Source organism: Pleurodeles waltl, chromosome 9, assembly GCF_031143425.1.
Source record: "Pleurodeles waltl isolate 20211129_DDA chromosome 9, aPleWal1.hap1.20221129, whole genome shotgun sequence".
In the NCBI taxonomy this organism is placed as follows: Eukaryota; Metazoa; Chordata; class Amphibia; order Caudata; family Salamandridae; genus Pleurodeles; species Pleurodeles waltl.
The window spans coordinates 482,858,478-482,881,701 of NC_090448.1; the positions used below are offsets into that span (position 1 = coordinate 482,858,478).

Here is a 23,224-nt window from a genome sequence, read left to right on the forward strand (position 1 = left end):
TTTTAGTGGAGAACATGAATCGCTGGGCCTGGTTGGTGGACTTTGTAATAGGTAAGTAATTCCAGCCATAGTGCTGAGCTACTTATGACTTAGATCTTTATTGCACTTGCGACCACATCAGATACAACCATAGTATTGACCACTCAGATGTATGTCACGATACTGAGTGACACAATACCGTCAGCCAAAAGTTTGCATCCAGAATACTGAATATCGTGAAGGTACTTGGACATCGGCATGTGTAGATTCACTAATCATAGCCTGTTTTCTATGTACATTGAAGGGGTATATAGTATAGTCGCCAAGTAAAAATTATCTCCTCAAACTAAACTTCCAATTAAGTTTACAGGTCCATGTTGTCAGAGAAGAAACTGGTTTATTTTATTGGCCCTCATGTGGCAAAAGGTTTTACGCATTCTGTGATTATGGGAATATGCATGGATACAGCAGGTCCTAGTTTTGATTTCAAAATAAATAAACAACTTCACCTGGCTTTTATCTGTGAGACAGTTGGATTGTAATAGAAAGAAAAGAGACTGCGCCCTATAATCTTGGTTGTGGTGCAGTTACACTGTTATGGACAAACTCAAATACAGTGTGACCATGAACAAAGCAAGCCAGTAGCTACTCCAATTTAAAGGTGAACCGGCAATCCAGTTTTTTGTAAATGATGATAGCACAGACATTTACAGAGGCTGTTATCTAGGTATGAAAGAACTAAGCATAAATACCATCTTGAAATTATTATTTTCAGATTGTGCGTACCAGCATTTTGCAAGCCAGTATTTCCCGTCAGTGGCAACCCTCAGAATTTCGAACAGGTGCAGCACTGAGACTGGGATTGCACATTGTGATTGCATTCAGAACCTTCTTGAAGAGGTTGGCAACTATGTGCCTGTTTAGAATATAGCTACCTAGGTTGTGGCTGGGCTGCTCCAAAATATTGACTTACTAGGTAACTGCTACTTCTCAATATGTGGAAAACCAAAGAATAGATACAAACAACAGGGCCTTCACACTGTTGACATGGAATATCACCTGAGTGAGAATGCTGTCATAACGCGACTAGTCATTCACTGTTCCACCTATACATTTCTCTCAGTGACGTAACCACCTGTTTCAGGGGTCTGTCTGTAACTTACATGTCACTCATGCTTTAACTGTACACATTCTGAGAGCAATGAAAGTGTTGTGGTCTTGGCTGGTCTCTGACATCATTGGATCGATGATGTCAGAGAATAGAAGGGAGATGTCCTAAAGATTCTTGGAGGGACGGTTGGGAGTGGAAGGAAGCAGCGAGTAAGCAGCTGGCACTGTTGTGGATGCTGTATAATAAAAGACTTACCAAACGATTTCGAACCTGTTGACTTACCTTGTAACAGTGGCGACGAGAGTCTACAGCATCCACCGAACCTGGCGTGTGATGGACGGACGGCTGGGCTTCTGTCAAGTTCCATGCAGTTGAGAGGAAGCGCTGTGATGGTATTTCTAGTACTCCAGCTTTGCGCTGATATTTCACGTACTCCAGCGTTGTGATAGAGCAGTTTTTGTTCCTTTTTTTTTTTATGTCCGGCAACCTAGAGTGCTGACCTGCAACTGTGTCGAGTGGCGCCACAAGTTGGTACGTGCTGTGGAATTGCCGAACTGCAGGTCCTGGCAAGAGAAGGTATTTCGGCTGCATTTTTTTTTTTTTTTTTTGGTGGCAGTGCTCGAGCTGTGTTGGCAGTATTATTTTGACCGCGCGCTGGCCGTGTTTGTGGCAGTGGCACGAGCGCGCGTTGGTTTGTGCGCAATTTTTTTTAAAAAGAAGAAGAAGGAACGATATACCATTCCATAAGCGGGTATCAGCGCGTGTTCCAAAGTCCTCGTGCGAACGTGCGCACATGACTGTAGCAGCATTCCAAGGACTCTGTGCTGCCAGGAGACCGTCATCAAAAGCAACGCGACACAGCGCGAGCCTCCCCAACAATTGATTTTCACTTTCATGCATCGCGAGATTGACACGGACGTCAGATCTCGCGTGTTTTGCAACTTTACAGTGTCTAGACTGTTGACCCGTTTTCCAACAATTGTTTTCCATTTTGATACATCGCAAGACTGACAAGGATGTCAGATCTCACGTGTTTTACAGCTTTCCTGTGTTTAGACTGCTAACTCATTTTTTTTGTGGCACAAAACCACATTTATACATTTTGTTCCTGGAAATGTTATATTTTATTGAAATGAAAGGTTGGACAATATGTGAATAATATACCGTTCTTGATTTAAGTACTTAGAGGATTTTGAATATTTCAGTGTATTATTATTCATTTATTGATTTATCTTTCTTGGAGCATAGTTTCTACATAATGTCTCAAATGGCTACTCTCAGTTTGTCTCAACCACCACAATTTTTACCTGAACGTGGGGAACCCGTTCTACCGTGGAAAAAATGGATTAATCTTTTTGAAACTTACTTGATTGGCATTGGCGGAGAAAAATCTTCGCAGCAAGGAAACAAGGTATTCTTCTGCATAATTTAGGTATTGAAGGAAGGAATATCTATGAGAGCCTTGATCCAATTACGATTGGCACTGCAGATGGTGATCCTAGGGATGTATATGACATGTCAGTTATGATGTTGAAGAAACATTTTGATACCCGAATAAATGTAGTCATGGAAAGACATAAATGTTTCATGAGAACACAAGCTAGAGATGAAAGAATGGGAAATTACATTGCTTCTCTTATTAAGACACTAGCGCAGACTTGTGAATTTGCTGGTTTAACTGATTCTCTTATCTGGGATCAACTGGTAAGATGTACCAATAATCCAAGAGTGCAAGAAAAGTTGCTAGCAAAAAATCCCTCTCTGGAAGAAGCTGTTGCTATAGTGGAGAGTTTGGAGCATGCCACTTTCTGGGTCAAGGAAATGAAGAACACCACTTCGAACTGTTTAGCTGATTCCGTGGTTAATCCGGCAGTAGCTAGAGTTTTTACTCAAGAAAATTGACAAGGAAGGAATATCTTGCAGAAATCAGCGACAAGTCATATGAAAGGGAACAGTGAGATGCCCAAAGAGTCCAAATTTAAATGTTACAAATGTGGCAGCTCTGGACATTTAGCAAACAATCCGAGATGTTTTGCTAGGAATGTCAACTGCAGAAATTGTGGAAAGAAAGGACATTTAGCAAAAGTTTTCAAAAGTCAGAAGATAAATGTGATACAGGCATGTGATGAGGCAGTGTCGAGTCAACAGTTAATCTTAAATGTGATATGTCCTTATGCTCAGAATTCCTCTATAAGTAGTGACACCAAGTTAATTATGCCAAAATGTGATATAGAAATTGATGGTAAAGTTGTTCCTGTCCTTGCGGATTCAGGATCCCTTTTTACCTTTATAGGTGATAAAAACTGGGAGACAATTTTTGGTAATGACCATATTAAACTTTTGCCTCCTGACATTAACCCCCATAGGCTATGGTGGACAGAGAATTGATTTATTTGGCTATTCACTGATGACAATCAAATTCAAAGGGCGTGAAACTGTAGGGAAAATTTATGTGGCCAAACGAGGAGACAACTTGTTGGGGTGGAGACATCAGAAAGATTTGGGCATTATTCTTAACCCAAATTCCCCCGAACAAGTTCTTTCCATATCTCATATAGGAAATGATGCTTCAATTGTGAATGAATTTCCCGAAGTGTTCAGTGACAAATTGGGGCTGTTGACAGATTTCAAGCATAAAATTATTTTGAAATCCTCTGCTAAACCAGTAGTACATAAAGTAAGGAAAGTGCCTCACTTGATGTTGTCTCCATTGCAGGATGAGCTTAACAGATTGCTGAGTTTGGGAGTTATAGAAGAAATTGAAGCTTCGGAATGGTTGGCTCCCATTGTTTTAGTTCCCAAGGACAATGGTTCTAAAATTAGAATGTGTGTGGACTTGAGAGGTCTCAACCAGTGCATATGGGTAGATCGCCAGCCTTTGCCGAACATTAATGAAACCTTAACCATGCTTTCACAAGCCAAGGCATTTAGTGTGTTAGATCTATTGGCGGCCTACCATCAAATCTTACTTCATGAGGACTCAAGACACTTGACTTCTTTTGTTATGCCTTTGGGAGCTTTTAGGTTTATTAGAATGCCATTTGGCTTAGCGTCGGCTGCTGCGTGCTTTCAAAGAATAATGAAAGAAGTGCTTAAGGGTTGGAGTTCTGTCCTATTCTTTCAAGACGATATTCTAATTTATAGTGAAGATGAAGAGGAGCATGATATGGCTCTCAGAGCAGTTTTGAGTAGATTAAAGGAAAAAGGGTTAACCTTAAAGAAGGAAAAGTGAAAGTTCAAGGTTGGTACAGTTTCCTATCTGGGGCACACCATTTCTGGCAATGGTATCAAACCTAAGGTGACACTGACCAAATCTATCATATCAATGCCCACTCCTTCTGACAGAGATCAAGTGCGCTCATTTCTTGGTCTAGCAGAATACTACTCGAAGTTTATTAGAAACTTTGCGAGTGTAGTACAACCTTTAACAGCCATGTTAAAGAAAGGTGTGGATTTTATGTGGTCCTCGGAGTGTGAAGAGGCTTTTAACATTGTTAAATCCAGAATTGGAGAGATACATACACTTGGCCATTTTGATATCAGGAGGAAAACTTTGCTGTCCACAGATGCTACTAGCCTGAAGGGTTTGGGAGCAGTTCTCTCACAGTTGGTTGATGGTGAAGAGAGAGTAGTGGCTTTTGCCTCTCGTTCCCTTAGAGAGGCAGAAGTACGCTATTCAGTAAAAGAGCGGGAAGCTTTGGCATGCAATTGGGCCGTTAACCATTTTAAGTACTACCTATGGGGGTTACCGTTTGTACTTAGAAGTGATCACAGGCCTTTGGTGCAGATGTTTTCGTGCAGTAATATAGAAAACACAACTCCACGTATCAGACGTTGTGTAGAAGATCTAATGGAGTATAATTTCCATGTGGAATACCTACCAGGGAAAGAAAACATTCCAGCAGATTTCCTTTCCAGGCTACCTTTGACAGACCATACTACAGATGATCAGATTCCAATTTTGTGGATTAAAGAACCAGCTAGGCAGAATGTGAACAAGACACTGTTCGCATACTGGTTTCAGAATATGTTGTGAGGGGTTGGCCTCATTTATGTAACTGTCCAGATGGTGTTAAAGCATTTTGGAAGTCAAAGATGAACTGAGTATTGTTGGAAATGATCTGTACAGATGTGATAGGTTAGTTCCTCCAGTTGGGTTTTACTACAGACTGGTCAATTTAGCTCATGAGGGACATTTAGGCAGGAACTTAACCAAAGCTAGTGTCAGAGAATGTTACTGGTGCCTGGGCCTAGATAGACAGGTTGAGGCAGTCGTAAAAAATTGTATGTATTGTGCAAGAAGTGATAAATCCAAAAGTGTAAGAACTGTTCCTTTATCCCCGGTTTGTGTTCCTGATGAACCATGGTGCAAACTTGGATTAGATATTGTGGGACCGTTTGAAACTCTACCTCACAATGAGAGATTTGCAATTGTGTAAGTTGATTATATGTCCAAGTGGGTCACTGCTAGTTGTGTGAGTGCTATCACCACTAAAGTTGTCATAGAGTTCTTAACTGATGTTTTTGCATGTGAGGGTATTCCAAAAGTGATAGTCACTGATAATGGTGTGCAATTTACTTCACTGGAAATGAAGAATTTTCTTAACAATTTGGCTATCTCTCACTTTCGCACTGCTTTATATTCCCCCCAAGTCAATGGGCTGGTTGAAAAGATGAACCAGTTGGTGGTAGCTAGTGCACAGACTGCCATGGACAATTGTATCCCTTTAAAAACGGTCCTTAGGGAGAAATTATGGGCCCACAGGAATGCTCTTAATGCTGTTACGGGTATGTCCCCCTTTAAAATATTGAGAGGTAGATTGGCGGGTTCTAAACGTAACCCCTTGTGGTTGTTAGCTGATAAGGAGATTAGGGATTAACCAGTTGGGGAAGATGCTATCCGACACAGAGTTATTGCTAATCAAGCAAAATATAAGGAAGCATTTGATATTAAACATGGTGCTCATCAAAGGTTGTGGCATGTAGATGACATGGTGTATGTTAAAAAACCTTTTTGGTCAAGGAAAAGGGCATTTAAGTTTATGGGACCAAAGAAAATTGCGCAAGTGAGGAGGAATGTTGTTGTTCTGGAAGGGGGTGATGTGTGGAGCATGTCGCGCCTAGCCAAATGCGTGAATGACAGACCAATTACTGAAGGAATGGACGAGGAGGAAAACATTAGTGGATCTGATCCTGATTCTGGAGAGAAGATTAGGAGGAGTGTAAGGATTAAAACAACTCCCAAATACTTAGAGGATTTACACATTAAGGAAGCTATGACAGTAACATTGGGTATGTGATTACATATTGATCATATACTGATTATTTATGGTTATTCCATTTTTATTTCAGTTGCATTAGCTTTAGCTACACTTTACCAATGAGCCCAATATTTGTTACATTGTGTTGATTTCCATTTCTTTCTTTGTGTTTTTTTATGTCAATATGTTTGTAATGTTATTGAAATATAGTTAAGTTAAGTTATTTACTATTTCTATGGGAGGGAGATGTCTTGTGGTCTTGGCTGGTCTCTGACATCATTGGATCGATGATGTCAGAGAATAGAAGGGAGATGTCCTAAAGATTTTTGGAGGGACGGTTGGGAGTGGAAGGAAGCAGCGAGTAAGCAGCTGGCACTGTTGTGGATGCTGTATAATAAAAGACTTGCCAAACTATTTCAGACCCGTTGACTTACCTTGTGACCGTAAGGTTCTATTAGTCGACCCTGCTGCATAATTGCAATTAAGAGCACCTTGGGCTGTATCATGATGGGCTGTACTTGTGTCAAGCTTCTGTTTATGCTCCTTCGAAGCATAACGTGAATTCATTCCACCTAATATTTCCCATAGTTTAATTCTTTATTTTCAGACAGCAAAGCTCAGAAACAGAAAGACGCAAACCTTGTTCACAGTTTCCGAGCTGTACTAGCTATACTGAAACAATCTAAAATTCAAATATGCACTTTTTTAATTTACCACTTCATGCCTCAGCTATAAATAAAGTGGCACTGAACAACACTTGCAGCACAACAGGGGGTCCAAACTGAACAAAGAGCAGTTCTCTTCAGCCTCCACAGCACTGCCTTTTCAGAAAGGTTGAAATATATATGAGGCCACAAGAGATTTATTGGTCCTTCATTGCTGCAGTACCACTGGCACATTGGCCCTAGATGCGAGGCAAGAGATGCTCGTTTGTTGGGTGCCTGGCTTGTGGTCGCAAGACCTCTGAGCGCCCACTTTCTAGGTCCAGCCAGTTGCGAGCCTGGCTTTTCAGTTTGGGCATGCCCTGTTTCCTAGCGTAGTTTATGATTACAGTGACCAGTAGTTGATATGCGACGCCTATGGAAAGATGCCTGACTCCATAGGGGCAATATTTGAGCGCTGAATCATGTTGACAGAAAAGAAAAGCAGGGTCCATTAACTGGCCCTCCTGTTTTTAATCATGTGGTAGGGACACACCAGTAAAAATATATTTAGGACACCCACATGCAATTGGAATACTGGTCCTAACAGTTTAACAAAAGGAGAACGTAAATATAGACATGTGGTACCCAAACTAGGGTCCCTATAACTAGGAGACTGCACACCAACGAAGAATAGTATTCTAAGATGCTTCCCCGTGTGAGATGTGGAATGGACTGATGACACATACTGCACTAGATAAGTCAAGGTTCATCATCCTATATAAGTACATACATTTATGGCAATTCCATGAGAGACTTGGCTGCTTTTTCTCTCAGGATTTTTTTTACTTCTTGTATGTTTATATCTGTTTACATAAAGAGTACAACCACCCTTCAATTCTTTACACTCCCTATTTAGAATGTCAGCTAAATGTTATTGCTTATTTACTTCATGGGGCAAGCTCCTAAATATATACATATATATATATGTATAAATATATATATATATATATATATATATATATATATATATATATATATATATATATTTTGTGTGGGTAAAACCTGCACCTGACTATAACGCCCCTGTAACCTTTGTTTTTTTCAGTGAATTTTCAATTTTTTTTTTTTTACATTAAATAATATATAAATACCGTATGTTAACCTCTTAGCTGCTGGGCCTTTCGCCCCCCTCATCCCCCCTTTTTTGGCTATTTGGGGTAGTTCGCGCTTAGGCCTTCATAACTTTTTGTCCACATAAGCTATCCACGCCAAATTTGCGTCCTTTTTTTCCAACATCCTAGGGATTCTAATGGTACCCAGAGTTTGGGTTTCCCCTGGAGGAGACCAAGAAATTAGCCAAAATACAGTGAAAATTTCGTTTAAAAAAAAAAAAAAATGATAAAAGGGCTGCCGAAGAAGGCTTGTGGTTTTTTCCCTGAAAATGGCATCAACAAAGGATTTCTGGTGCTAAATTCACCATCTTCCCACCTTTCAGGAACGGGCAGACTTGAATCAGAAAACCAAATTTTTCAACACAATTTTGGCATTTTACTGGGACATACCCCATTTTTACTATTTTTGGTGCTTTCAGCCTCCTTCCAGTTAGTGACAGGAATGGGTGTGAAACCAATGCTGGATCCCGGAAAGCTAAACAGTTCTGGAAAGTAGACAAAATTCTGAATTCAGCAAGGGGTCATTTGTGTAGATCCTACAAGGTTTTCCTACAGAAAACAACAGCTGAAATAAAAAAATATTGAAAGTGAGCTGTAAAAAACAGCCATTTTTCTCCACGTTTTACTCTAACTTTTTCCTGCAATGTCTGATTTTTTAAAGCAATATACCGTTACGTGTGCTGGACTCTTCTGGTTGCGAGGATATATAGGGCTTGTAGGTTCATCAAGATCCCTAGGTACCCAGAGCCAATAAATGAGGTGCACCTTGCAATGGGTTTTCATTCTATACCGGGTATACAGCAATTCATTTGCTGAAATATAAAGAGTGAAAAATAGGTATCAAGAAAACCTTTGTATTTCCAAAATGGGCATAAGATAAAGTGTTGAGAAGCAGTGGTTATTTGCACATCTCTGAATTCCGGGGGTGCCCATACTAGCATGTGAATTACAGGCCATTTCTCAAATAGATGTCTTTTTTACACACTGTCTTACATTTGGAAGGAAAAAATGTAGAGGAAGACAAGGGGCAATAACACTTGTTTTGCTATTCTGTGTTCCCCCAAGTCTCCCGATAAAAATGGTACCTCACTTGCGTGGGTAGGCCTAATGCTTGCGACAGGAAACGCAACATGGACACATCACATTTTTACATTGAAATCTGACGTGTTTTTTGCAAAGTGCCTAGCTGTAGATTTTGGCCTCTAGCTCAGCCGGCACCTAGGGAAGCCTACCAAACCTGTGCATTTTTGAAAACTAGACACCTAGGGGAATCCAGGATGGGGTGACTTGTGGGGCTCTCACCAGGTTCTGTTACCCAGAATCCTTTGCAAACCTCAAACTTTGGCCAAAAAAACACTTCTTCCTCACATTTCAGTGACAAAGTTCTGGAATCTGAGAGGAGCCACAAATTTTCTTCCACCCAGCGTTCCCCCAAGTCTCCCGATAAAAATGGTACCCCGCTTGTGTGGGTAGGCCTAGCGCCCGCGACAGGTTATGCCCCAAAACACAATGTGGACACATCACATTTTCCCAAAGAAAACAGACCTGTTTTTTGCAAAGTGCCTAGCTGTGGATTTTGGCCTCTAGCTCAGCCGGCACCTAGGGAAACCTAGCAAACCTTGGCATTTTTGAAAACTAGACACCTAGGGGAACCCAGATGGGGTGACTTGTAGGGCTCTGACCACGTCCTGTTACCCAGAATCCTTTGCAAACCTCAAACTTTGGCTAAAAAAACACTTTTTCCTCACATTTAGGTGACAGAAAGTTCTCGAATCTGAGAGAAGCCACAAATTTCCTTCCACCCAGCGGTCCCCCAAGTCTCCCAATAAAATTGATACCTCACTTGTGTGGGTATGCCTAGCGCCCGCGACAGGAAATGCCCCAAAACACAACGTGGACACATCCCATTTTTTGACAGAAAACAGGTGTTTTTTGTAAAGTGCCTACCTGTAGATTTTGGCCTCTAGCTCAGCCGGCACCTAGGGAAACCTACCAAACCTGTGCATTTTTTGAAAACTAGAGACCTAGGGGAATCCAAGATGGGGTGACTTGTGGGGCTCTGACCAGGTTCTGTTCCCCAGAATCCTTTGCAAACCTCAAAATGTGGCTAAAAAACTCTTTTTCCTCACATTTAGGTGACAGAAAGTTCTGGAATCTGAGAGGAGCCACAAATTTCCTTCCACCCAGCGTTCCCCCAAGTCTCCCAATAAAAATGGTACCTCACTTGTGTGGGTAGGCCTGGTGCCCGTGACAGGAATAGATCACACAACGGTCAATGTTGGTCCTTACATGAGGCAGCTGTTGACCATGGGGTGATCCATTCCTGACACAGGCACTAGGTATAGGCACTCAAGTGGGGTAGTGTTTTTAGCAGGACAGGTGAGGAATCACTGGGTGGTAGGAATTTTGTGGGTCCCAGCATATTCCTGTAGTTTGTGTGACAGAAATGCGAGAAAAATAGAGTTTTTATTCAACATTTCAGCTTTTCAGGGTATTCTGGGTTAGAAAACTTTGGGGAATCCACACAAGTCACACCTCTGTGGACTCCCCCGAATGTCTAGTTTCCAGAAATGTTTGGGTTTAGTATATTTCTCTATATGGTGGCCGAACCCAGGACCAAAAACAAAACACAGGTGCCTGCCTTACAAAACCATTTTGTTTTGTGATAGATAATTTTGATGTCTCCACAATACGATTTGGGCGGTGGAATTTGGGGCTGAACTAAATTGGGGAGCTCCCAAGAGAGCACTCTCTCTCTGCTTGCTGCCGCATTCACCTGCTGTCTGGGTTGGGCTAACCCACTATTACCCCGTTGCACAGACAGTGCTTGCAAAGGGACAGCAGGACTGTCCTCATCACCTCCCTAATAATTTACTGGAAGAGGAGTTATCGAATGGGACTCCTCCAACTGAAAAATCACTCCCAGAGTCTGCTCCATTGTCCTATCCCTCAGATGCTGTCTCAGTATCTGATGTCTCAGTCTCTGATCCTATGTCAGAGCTGTCCTCTATAACCCGAGTGACGGCAGCAGTCATCCATCAAGATGCCATCTCTGCTATTGGCTAAACTGTTGCTCTAAAACACTAGCCTACGTAGACCGGCACAAAATCGATGGTGTGTGTGAGATACGTGCAACAGTAGAGGCCACCTTACCTGTGCTTCTTCCCTCAATCAGCATGTTCTTTCAAGACACTCAAAAACACCTTTTCACATACCATTCGTCACAGTCTTTAGCACCTCCTGCGCCCAGTCCAACAATCATTATTGGTGCTCCCACTCCCTCCTCCTCGGGTTCCCTCATTACCACCCAGCAAAAGTGCCCTTCATCTCTCCATAGCCGCCCCCCACCCCGCACATACATTTCATTTGTATTATAGCGCAGGTAATGGCTGACTTTACTAATGTACTCAGCTATTGACATAAAATACAGATTTGCTCTTTGCAGTAGGCATATAAATCTTCTGCGCTTCTTTATGGCACTAAAACTGCCACTAGACAAAAGTCTGATCCTTTTGTAGCAGAAACATAATCACAATACTTACTTGACTTTTTTATTGCTGCCTAAAAGCTACAGGTGAAATGCGTCCGTTGAAGTATGTGTATTGCTTTGAAGACGCAAGCTGCAACTGCAAGACAACTGGTGGCAAATATATATATATGTTCGATGGCATGTGTAGCTGCAGATACACATGCTGTGCACATCCCGCCATCTAGTGTTGGGCTCGGAGTGTTACAAGTTGTTTTTCTTCGAAGAAGTCTTTTCGAGTCACGAGATCGAGGGACTCCTCCCCTTTCGGCTCCATTGCGCATGGGCGTCGACTCCATCTTAGATTGTTTTCTTTCCGCCATCGGGTTCAGACGTGTTCCTCTTCGCTTCGTGTTTCGGTTCGGAAAGTTAGTTAAATCTCGGAAAATTTGACGGTATTGTTTGCGTTCGGTATTGGGTTAGTTAAAACAGATCGACACCGAATTTTGAAGAGCTCCGGTGGCCCTTTGGGGTTTTCGATTCCCCGGCGGGGCCTGGTCGGCCCGACCTCGTGCGTCTTCAAGGCTAATGGAACGGACCCCATTCCGCTTCTGCCCCGAATATCACAAGTATCCTTACACAGATAAGCATCTGGTCTGTAATTTGTGTTTGTCTCCCAAACACAAAGAGGATACCTGCGAGGCCTGTCGAGCATTTCGGTCGAGGAAAACGCTAAGAGACCAAAGAGCAAGAAGACTTCAAATGGCGTCGGCGCCGGCAGGACACCAAGACTTGGAGGAAGAAGAAACCTTCTCCATCGCGGATTCGGACTCGGACGAGGTCGATTCCGAACAGACGCCGAGAACCGTGAGTAAGACGCCCCTGCCCAAGACTCACGGAAAATCCTCTAAAGCCCAGGGGACGCCACCGCCAACAGGCCATGGCTTAACCCGAAAATTAGGTGACCAGACATCGGCACCGAAAAAGGGCACACATGTGTCAAAGTCATCCGACTCCGGTCGAGATACCAGCACAGAACAGACTCGACCCCGAGACACCGGGTCAGAGCAATCTCGACATCGAGAGAGCAGTGGCACCGAAACGAGTTGGCACCGAGATATCGGAACACTGAAAGGCAAAAAAGTGTCTTCGGAGCCGAAAAAGACGGTCGAAAAGGTTTCGATACCGAAACATCCGGCCTCGGAGCCTAAAACAAGTTCCTACACCGAGGAACAGGGCCTGTCCTCACAGATGCAAGGACACAGATTCGGACAGGAGCTAGAGGCAGGGGAGCCAGATTACACTCAAAGACGGCTCCACATTCAGAAGGACACAGGAAAAATCAGTACTCTCCCTCCAATCCGAATTAAAAGGAAACTTGCCTTCCAAGAGAAAGACGAGCAACCACAAGCAAAGGTGGCAAAACAAATAACTCCGCCACCATCACCACAGCGCTCACCACAACCATCACCGGTAGCCACTCCACCAATGATGCAGTCTCCAACTCATACAGGAATGAGTCAAGATGATCCTGATGCATGGGATCTTTATGATGCGCCAGTATCAGATAACAGTCCCGACTGTTATCCAGGGAGACCGTCACCACCTGAGGACAGTACTGCCTACACACAGGTGGTGTCAAGAGCAGCTGCGTTTCACAATGTCACCCTGCACGCAGAACCAATTGAAGATGACTTTTTGTTTAATACTCTGTCGTCCACACATAGCCAGTACCAGAGTCTCCCTATGTTACCGGGAATGCTGAAACACTCAAAGCAAGTGTTTCAAGAGCCTGTAAAAGGCAGGGCCATCACTCCAAGAGTGGAGAAAAGTACAAACCTCCACCAACAGACCCTGTGTACATCACGCAGCAATTGACACCGGACTCAGTGGTAGTAGGGGCAGCTCGCAAAAGGGCGAACTCACACACCTTGGGAGATGCAGCACCACCACCCGACAATGAAAGTCGCAAGTTCGACCCCGCCGGGAAAAGGGTCGCGGCACAAGCAGCCAACCAATGGCGCATTGCAAATTCACAGGCCTTGCTGGATAGATATGATCGGGCTCATTGGGCCGAAATGCAACATTTCATAGAACATCTACCCAAAGAGTTCCAAAAGAGGGCACAACAAGTGGTGGAAGAAGGCCAAAGTATCTCTAACAACCAGATACGGTCGGCAATGGATGCAGCAGACACAGCTGCTAGGACTGTAAATACAGCGGTCACCATACGGAGACACGCATGGCTACGCACCTCAGGATTCAAGCCGGAAATTCAACAAGCTGTGCTGAATATGCCTTTTAACGGACAGCAGTTGTTTGGGCCAGAGGTGGACACTACTATCGAGAAACTTAAAAAGGACACAGATACGGCCAAAGCCATGGGCGCACTCTACTCCCCACAGAGCAGAGACACATTTCGTAAAACACAGTTTAGAGGGGGCTTTCGAGGACAGAGCACAGAACCCTCAACCTCACAAACAAGGCCCACATACCAGAGTCAGTATCAGAGGGGAAATTTTCGGGGACAATACAGAGGGGGACAGTTCCCTAAAACTAGAGGAAAGTTCCAAAGTCCCAAGACACCGCAAAATAAACAGTGACTTCAGCGTCACAAATCCCCAACACATAACACCAGTGGGGGGGAGACTAACCACTTTTTACAGAAACTGGGAGGAAATAACAACAGACACATGGGTCCTAGCCATTATCCAACATGGTTATTGCTTAGAATTCCTACAATTCCCTCCAAATGTCCCACCGAAAACACACTACATGTCCAAACAACACATGGATCTATTACAACTGGAGGTCCAAACGTTGTTGCAAAAAGATGCAATAGAACTAGTACCAATTCATCAGAAAGGAACAGGGGTTTACTCCCTGTACTTTCTCATACCCAAAAAAGACAAAACTCTAAGACCCATCCTAGATCTCAGAACATTAAACATTTACATCAAATCAGATAACTTTCACATGGTGACACTGCAGGACGTGATCCCATTGCTCAAACAACAAGACTACATGACAAAACTAGACCTCAAGGATGCGTATTTACATATACCCATACATCCTTCCCACAGAAAGTACTTAATGTTTGTAATCCAAGGAGTACATTACCAGTTCAAAGTGTTGCCATTCGGAATAACAACAGCGCCAAGAGTTTTTACAAAATGCCTTGCCGTAGTGGCAGCCCATATCAGAAGGCAGCAAATACATGTGTTCCCGTACCTAGACGATTGGTTAATCAAAACCAATACGCAAGAACGGTGTTCACAACACACAAAGTATGTAATAGAAACCCTTCACAAGCTAGGGTTCTCACTCAACTACAACAAATCACACCTACAGCCGTGTCAAATACAACAGTACTTAGGAGCAACAATCAACACAAAAAAAGGGATTGCCACTCCAAGTCCACAAAGGGTACAGGCATTCCAAAACGTAATACACGCCATGCACCCAAACCAAAGGTTCCAGGTAAAATTAGTAATGAAACTACTAGGCATGATGTCCTCATGCATAGCCATTGTCCCAAACGCAAGATTACACATGCAGCCCTTACAACAGTGCCTAGCATCACAATGGTCACAAGCACAGGGTCAACTTCAAGATCTAGTGTTGATGGACCGCCAAACATACACCTCGCTTCAATGTTGGAATACTATAAATTTAAACGGCCTTTCCAAGACCCAGTGCCTCAATACGTAATCACAACGGATGCTTCCATGGTAGGCTGGGGAGCACACCTCAACCAACACAGCATCCAAGGACAATGGGACACTCACCAGAGACAGCTTCATATAAATCACATAGAACTACTAGCAGTATTTATAGCGTTGAAAGCATTTCAACCTATAATAACCCACAAACACCTTCTTGTCAAAACAGACAACATGACAACAATGTATTATCTGAACAAACAGGGAGGGACACACTCGACACAATTGTGTCTCTTAGCTCAAAAGATATGGCATTGGGCGATTCACAACCACAGCCGCCTAATAGCGCAGTTCATACCAGGAATTCAAAATCAGTTAGCCGACAATCTCTCTTGGGATCACCAACAGATCCACGAATGGGAAATTCATCCCCAAATACTAAAAACTTACTTCCAAAGATGGGGAACACAGCAAATAGACCTATATGCAACAAAAGAAAACACAAAATGCCAAAACTTCGCAACCAGGTACCCACAGGCTCACTCTCAAGGCAATGCGTTATGGATGAGTTGTTCAGGGATATTTGCATACGCTTTTCCCCCTCTCCCACTCCTTCCGTATCTAGTAAACAAATTGAGTCAAAACAAACTCAAACTCATACTGATAGCACCAACTTGGGCACAACAACCTTGGTACACAACACTACTAGACCTCTCAGTAGTGCCTCATATCAAAGTGCCAAACAGACCAGATCTGTTAACTCAACACAAACAACAGATCAGACACCCGAATCCAGCATCGCTCAATCTAGCAATTTGGCTCCTGAAATCTTAGAATTCGGACACCTAGACCTTACACAACAATGCATGGAGGTCATAAAACAAGCTAGGAAACCAACCACAAGACATTGCTACGCAAATAAGTGGAAAAGATTTGTTTATTACTGCCATATTAATCAAATTCAACCATTACACGCATCTGCTAAAAACATCGTAAGCTACCTACTACACTTACAAAAGTCCAAGTTAGTTTTTTCATCTATTAAAATACATCTGACTGCAATTTCAGCTTATCTGCAAATTACGCACTCAACTTCTTTATTCAGAATCCCAGTCATAAAAGCATTTATGGAGGGTCTGAAAAGGATTATCCCACCAAGAACACCACCAGTTCCTTCGTGGAACCTCAACATCGTATTAACACGACTCATGGGTCCACCATTTGAACCCATGCACTCATGTGAGATACAGTACTTAACATGGAAAGTAGCCTTTCTAATAGCAATCACATCTCTCAGAAGAGTAAGTGAAATACAAGCCTTTACCATACAAGAACCCTTTATACAAATACACAAACATTAAGTAGTTCTACGCACAAATCCTAAATTCTTACCTAAAGTCATATCACCGTTCCACTTAAATCAAACAGTGGAACTCCCAGTGTTCTTTCCAGAACCAGATTCTGTAGCTGAGAGAGCAGTACATACATTAGACATCAAAAGGGCACTAATGTACTACATTGATAGAACAAAACAAATTCGCAAAACAAAACAATTGTTTGTTGCTTTCCAAAAGCCTCATACAGGGAATCCAATATCCAAACAAGGCATTGCCAGATGGATAGTTAAATGTATTCAAACCTGTTATATAAAATCAAAAAGAGAACTGCCTATTACACCAAAGGCACACTCCACTAGAAAGAAAGGTGCTACCATGGCCTTTCTAGGAAACATACCAATGACTGAAATCTGTAAGGCAGCCACATGGTCTACACCTCATACATTTACCAAGCATTACTGCGTGGATGTGTTAACAACACAGCAAGCCACAGTAGGACAAGCAGTATTACGGACATTATTTCAAGCAACTTCAACTCCTACAGGCTGAACCACCGCTTGTGGGGAGATAACTGCTTACTAGTCTATGCACAGCATGTGTATCTGCAGCTACACATGCCATCGAACGGAAAATGTCACTTACCCAAGTGTACATCTGTTCGTGGCATGAGACGCTGCAGATTCACATGCGCCCTCCCACCTCCCCGGGAGCCTGTAGCCGTTTTAAGTTGACAAAAATTAACCTTTTACATTTGTAAATTTGTAAATATATCAATTTTAACCACATTATGTACATACATACTTACTCCATTGCATGGGCACTATTACTATATACACAACTCCTACCTCACCCTCTGCAGGGAAAACAATCTAAGATGGAGTCGACGCCCATGCACAATGGAGCCGAAAGGGGAGGAGTCCCTCGATCTTGTGACTCGAAAAGACTTCTTCCAAGAAAAACAACTTGTAACACTCCGAGCCCAACACTAGATGGCGGGATGTGCACAGCATGTGAATCTGCAGCGTCTCATGCCACGAACAGATGACCACTGGGTAAGTGACATTTTCCATATATTATATATATATATACATATATATACATATATATATATATATATCACTTTTATATGTGGGTCTGGTTTTCTTGGGTGCCGATCGCAGCCCCCAGGGAAACCACACATGTATTGACAAAAGTAATATATATATATATATATATATATATATATATATATATATATATATATATATATATAGATCTATCTCTATATAGATATATCTATCTACATAGATATCTCTCTCTCTCTCTCTCTCTATATATATATATATATATATATATATATATATATATATATATATATATAGATCTATCTATAGATATATCCATGTAGATATATCTACATAGATATATCTATATATATAGATCTATATATATATATAGATCTATATTTTTTTTAGTAGTTGTAGGGTTTCCTTGGGAAACCCTACAACTACAAAAAAAAAAAATATTGCCCCCACAGGGGGTCGCCCTGCCCACGGGCGACCCCCTGTCCATTTCTTTTTTTTTTAAATAAAATTTAGCCCCCAGTGGGAACCTACCTTTTTAAAAAAAAAAATATGCCCCCGGGGGAGGGGGGCCAGTTTTCCGAGGGGGCCGACCCCCCCAAGTGAAATCCCTGGTGTCTAGCTGTGCTGCGATCGGGGGCCAGGAAACACTTTCAGGAAGGCCGCAGGGACAGGTCTGTGGCCAGGCACTCAGCCAACCCTCCCCCGCATGCACCTAACCCCACGCTGCGCATGGCCTTTAGCAGATGGCTATGGTGTTTGAGCGTTTGTTTACCATTGGGCTTCAAATCAGCGGATCCATCACATATTTACACTGGGGGTCGGGCTTTGCACCGCAGTGGATCTGCAAATCGGCCCAAAACATTTTTTTTTTGTTTTTTACCCATGACAGGTCCCTCAGAGACCCCTCCATGTCTTTTATGGGGTCAGGACACTTCAATCCTGCCCCTTATGTGTGCTTTTATTTATGTTTTCTCCCCGGGTGACAGGCCAAGAAACAAAATGTCAATCGCAACTTTCCTTTCAGGTTGCGGCCAGCCAGTCAGGGCCTTGCTTTTCCCTAGATACCTATATATTTTCCTTCAATACCTCCGAAACTACTGAACAGATTTACACCACATTATATAAAAGGCTCTTTCAAGACCAAGATCTATCTTTTTGCCAAATTTGGTGTAATTCCGTTCAGCGGTTCCGGCTTTAGCCATGTCTAAAAATTGCAAAATCCCGTTTGACATTGCATGGGGAAAAATGTTTTGGCTGACCCACTCTTTCTCTGCCTCTGCTTGACAAATCACCCCAAAACCCAGACAGCTGAAGTGAGTGGCAAACTAGTTTTAAAAATTACGTGAAGATGGCATCAAAGTTATTAGCAAAACAAAAAACGCTTTGATCTGTGCAAAAAGGTGGTCCTAACTATAACTACCTACTGGCTACCGCCAAGTGGTAATATATATATATATATATATATCCACTGCACAGTTATAGCTAGGATAATTTTTCGATAGGAAAGGCCTTCTTTTGGGCTGCTAATTACTTTGGCACTGTTTGACGAATTTTCACAAAAACGTTCAAAAAAGTGCTCTTTTTTGCTTAGTTTCTTCATGGAAAGTTTTAAGGTTTTTTTAAAAGGGCTACTGGGAAAACGGCTGAACAGAATTTTGGCAGGAAGCTATTTTGTGGTCCAGAAAGCATGCTTTTTTGTAATTTCATGTAAATCGGTTCTTTAGTTTTTGAAATGTTAAGGTTCAGAAATATTTGTAGTAACAATAACTTGCGCCCTCCCTCTGAAATGACGTTGCAGTGATGCCACATGGTGGAGATGAGTGTTATGGTTACCTTGATGCACAAGTTATAGTTACTTGTGATAATTAGAACTGGTGAATTTCATTGTTTTTTTTGTTTAAAACAATATGTTTTGCCTGGCATTTTCATCTACCTATAGTTATATAACCTACAGTCACCAGTAGGTAGTTATAGTTAGGACCTAGTTTCTATAGAAAATGTGGTTTTTTTACTATCCTTTATCTTTGGTGACACTCGATGAATCTTCATGAAATTTTCTTCTCGCTTCAGCTGGAGTCTGGAAAGTTTTGGGGTGATCCGCCAAGTGAGGGGGGCTGACGAAAAGGGAATGTCAAAAAGGGTGTGTTTCCCACGTTAATCTCTGTAGGAATTTAGAACACAACTACAACCCTAACCACTGGACAGAATTACATCAAATTGGGCGGAAAGATAGTTCTTGGTCCAGAAAGCACCCTTTTTGTTATTTGGTGAAAATCTGTTCAGTAGTTTTTGAAATATTAAAGAAAAACAAATTTGTATCTATAGGGACACGAAGGCTCCGCAAACCCTCCAGATCTCATGCTGAGATCTGATTACTGAATACTTCAACAAGGAAGGGTTGGCAGTCATGTTGGGACTCAGCTTCAGCTGAGTCCCTGAAAGAATTCATAAACAAAACAAAAGGGACCAGGGTAGGGTTACCCTGACCCCTTACCTCTGGTGGTGCGGACTCCCCCAGTTCAAAAAAGCATTTTGTTTTTGAATTTTCAGCAGGAGCCATGGCAGATCCGCAGATCCACTGAAAATTAAATGAATAAATAAGCGTGGGCTCCTGTGCTTGTTTAAGTCCAGCCCCTGGGTCAACCAGGTCCCGGGGGCATAGTCATTTTCATTGCGGGGGTCTGTGCACAGCAGTGGTTGGTTTAACATATAGTAATGAAAATTATTAGACGTTTAAAAAACAAAGAAATTCACAGAAAAAAACAAAGGGTACAGGGATGTTATAGGTAGGAAATAGAATTGAAAAATATAGAAATTCACTTAAAAACCAAAGAGTTATCTCAAGTAACTATAACTCCTACCCTAAGGTAACTATAACTCACACCCTCACCTTGCACAGCTAATTACCCCACAAATTACGGCACTAATTACATCTTTGATAACATAATTGAGAGTATGAATGTAGTATTTGCAGTTACATTTCTGGTGAAAAAACTGTGCATGGCGGGCCTGAGTTAGTTACATTAGGGCATGAGTCTACAGTTGAAACGCTTAATCGGTTATTAAACAAAGTGTGGACACTGGTTGCTGGTTGTCTTTAGGACTCACGCATGTATGTGTGTTCTGTATATATGTGTGTGTGTGTATGTGTGTGTGTATATATATATATATATATATATATATATATATATATATATATATATATATATATATAAAGATATATACACACACACACATAGATAAAACTGTGACTTGCACCGCAGTAGATTTCATATGTCATCAATGATTGATGTAATATTTGTTGTCATTAGAAATGCATTACAGCAATTCAAGTTATACTTAGGTCAGGTAAGTATAACTTGTGAACTTCAGTGTTTGGTTGGTTTTATAACAGTAGTTTGTTCTTTTGTTAAAAGACCTACATATAAATCCACTTTAACCATAGTTTTTGTTTTGTTTTTAGTGGATGTCTGTATGCGTTGTAATATAAGTTAAAATATTATTCCTTAGTTACCTATAATACTTGAACCTTTGTTTTTTCAGTGGATTTGTATGATTTGTTAACATTAACATCTTATTACGATATGTCTGATGCACATGCTGCTCTGTGGGCTGTGTTTCCCTTATAACATGAAGGTGACTTCTACTCTGATGGTTAGCACCACCCATCTTCCTTTCCATCTGGTGAGTTCACAATTAAGGGCAGGATTACAAGTGAGGTGGATTTCAGTCCAGAGTCCCTAGTGAAACCTAAAACTTTGTAACCCTGATGGACCTAAACATTTCTGTTACTGGCCACAATGGGTGTACCGATGGCATCTGTAATGCAGCCCAAAAGAGGAAAAAGCAATACAACTCTAAAAGTCCCTTCTTACAGCATGGCAGAACCAAAGAGTTGGAGATACATTTCCAGTATCACTGTTTTAATTATCTTATAGTTTTTCTTTTATACATTTCTGACATGAAGTTTGGGAAAACGTGCCCTCATTTTGATGACGTCTATAATTCACCAAAGGGATCTAATACATGCTTATCAAGTGAAGAAGAATCAAACTGTGTATAACCATCAATACAAAACTGATTTCATGTTATTTTATTTATTTTCTTAGCTTTTGGTGCCTCCAGATTCCAAGCACGGACAGGGTTTCAGCTACCAGCTTTACCTAAAGCGAGCCCCATCGAATGCAAATGTGCCTGCACAAACCTTTTCTGGAAAGAAGAGCATATTCTCCATAAACAACCTAATAATGAAAAGTTAGGCTTTCTATTAAACTTGTAATGACTCAGAACAAATTAATATATTTTATTATATCAGAATCTTTTAAACTGATAGCCAAAGATAGCAGTATTTTATATAGATATTTTATTTTATTTGTATAGTACTGAGGAATGTCAAGCTTATTATTAGGATAATTTGTCATTTTGTAAATGTATATACACACACATATGCACAGCTAATACCTTTTCATATTACATCACATAGCATGTTAAATCATAGCATTCATAGCAACACTTATGATGTCTGAATAGACATTATGATAACAGTGTGCATGCTAGGGGGTGAGTTATAGTTAATGTAGTCTTCCTAGCGAGTTCACAACACTGTGTACGGAGGTCTGCAAGTTATAGTAAGCTTTGGGTGGGGCATAAATTATATCTTTAGGTTATAACTATAACTTTAGAATTTCCAATGTATGTGTAGTTTGTTTGTTTTGTATAGAAATAATAAATCACGTTTTCTACCTATAACTAATCTTAAACCTTTGATTTTTCCATAGAATTTCATAGTCTTGTGGTGTAGTCAGATGGCAGAGTGTCATGGCGTACAGTAGAGAGGCGACGAGTGGAGTGGTGTAGATTCAAGTGGTATAGAGTGGGGTAGCTTGTTGTAATGTGAAGTGGCATAGAGTGTAGTATTGTATAATAGAGTAGAGTGTAGTGGCATATTGTAGAATGGTGTGTTGTGGAGTATCTTACAGTGGAGGAGCGTAAAGTGGAGATGCATGTCGTAGAGTGGAGTGGTGTGAGGTAGAGAGGTGTGACATAGAGGGGAGTGGTGTGTTTTAGAGCTGAGTAGCATGCAGTTTTGTAGAGTGGAGTATAATGCTGTAAAGTGGAGTATCATGTGGTAGAGGGAAGTGGCATGTCATACAATGGAGTGGCATGTTGTAGAGTGAATTGCTATGTCATAGGCTAGAGTGGCTATTGTACGGTTCCTACTAAAAGGTAGGACTGTGTATTAGGACGACAGAACTTCAGGATGTGAGGACTGAGTCCGTCTACACCATCAGGAACTGTCAACCTTCCCAGGGTCACAGATACTTTTGGCAACCTCAAACATGACACTCTGACTCCTTAAACACAAAGATATGAATAAAGGTTTTCAAACATTTATTGGAATATTTGTATTCTTGCTTAGAGAGAATGAGCTGCGATGATTAGGTAGATGAAACAAAGCATTGTAACCAGCAGTACCAACATGGTGAATAAAATAAATAAAAATAAATAATCCAACCATATATTTCTAT

The 23,224-nt window shown here is 41.6% G+C and overlaps 1 protein-coding gene across 1 annotated transcript in view; it reads left to right on the top strand.

Annotated features, from left to right (window-relative positions):
* The window catches only part of CLBA1 (clathrin binding box of aftiphilin containing 1), a 139,180-nt gene extending 116,090 nt beyond the window's left edge, over positions 1-23,090 (top strand). Inside the window, exon 6 of the mRNA XM_069207325.1 lies at positions 21,806-23,090. Within this exon, the coding sequence (XP_069063426.1) occupies positions 21,806-21,955 (150 nt within the window). The 3' untranslated portion in view covers positions 21,956-23,090. The remainder of the gene's footprint in view (positions 1-21,805) is intronic.
* The last annotated feature ends 134 nt before the right edge of the window (positions 23,091-23,224 follow it).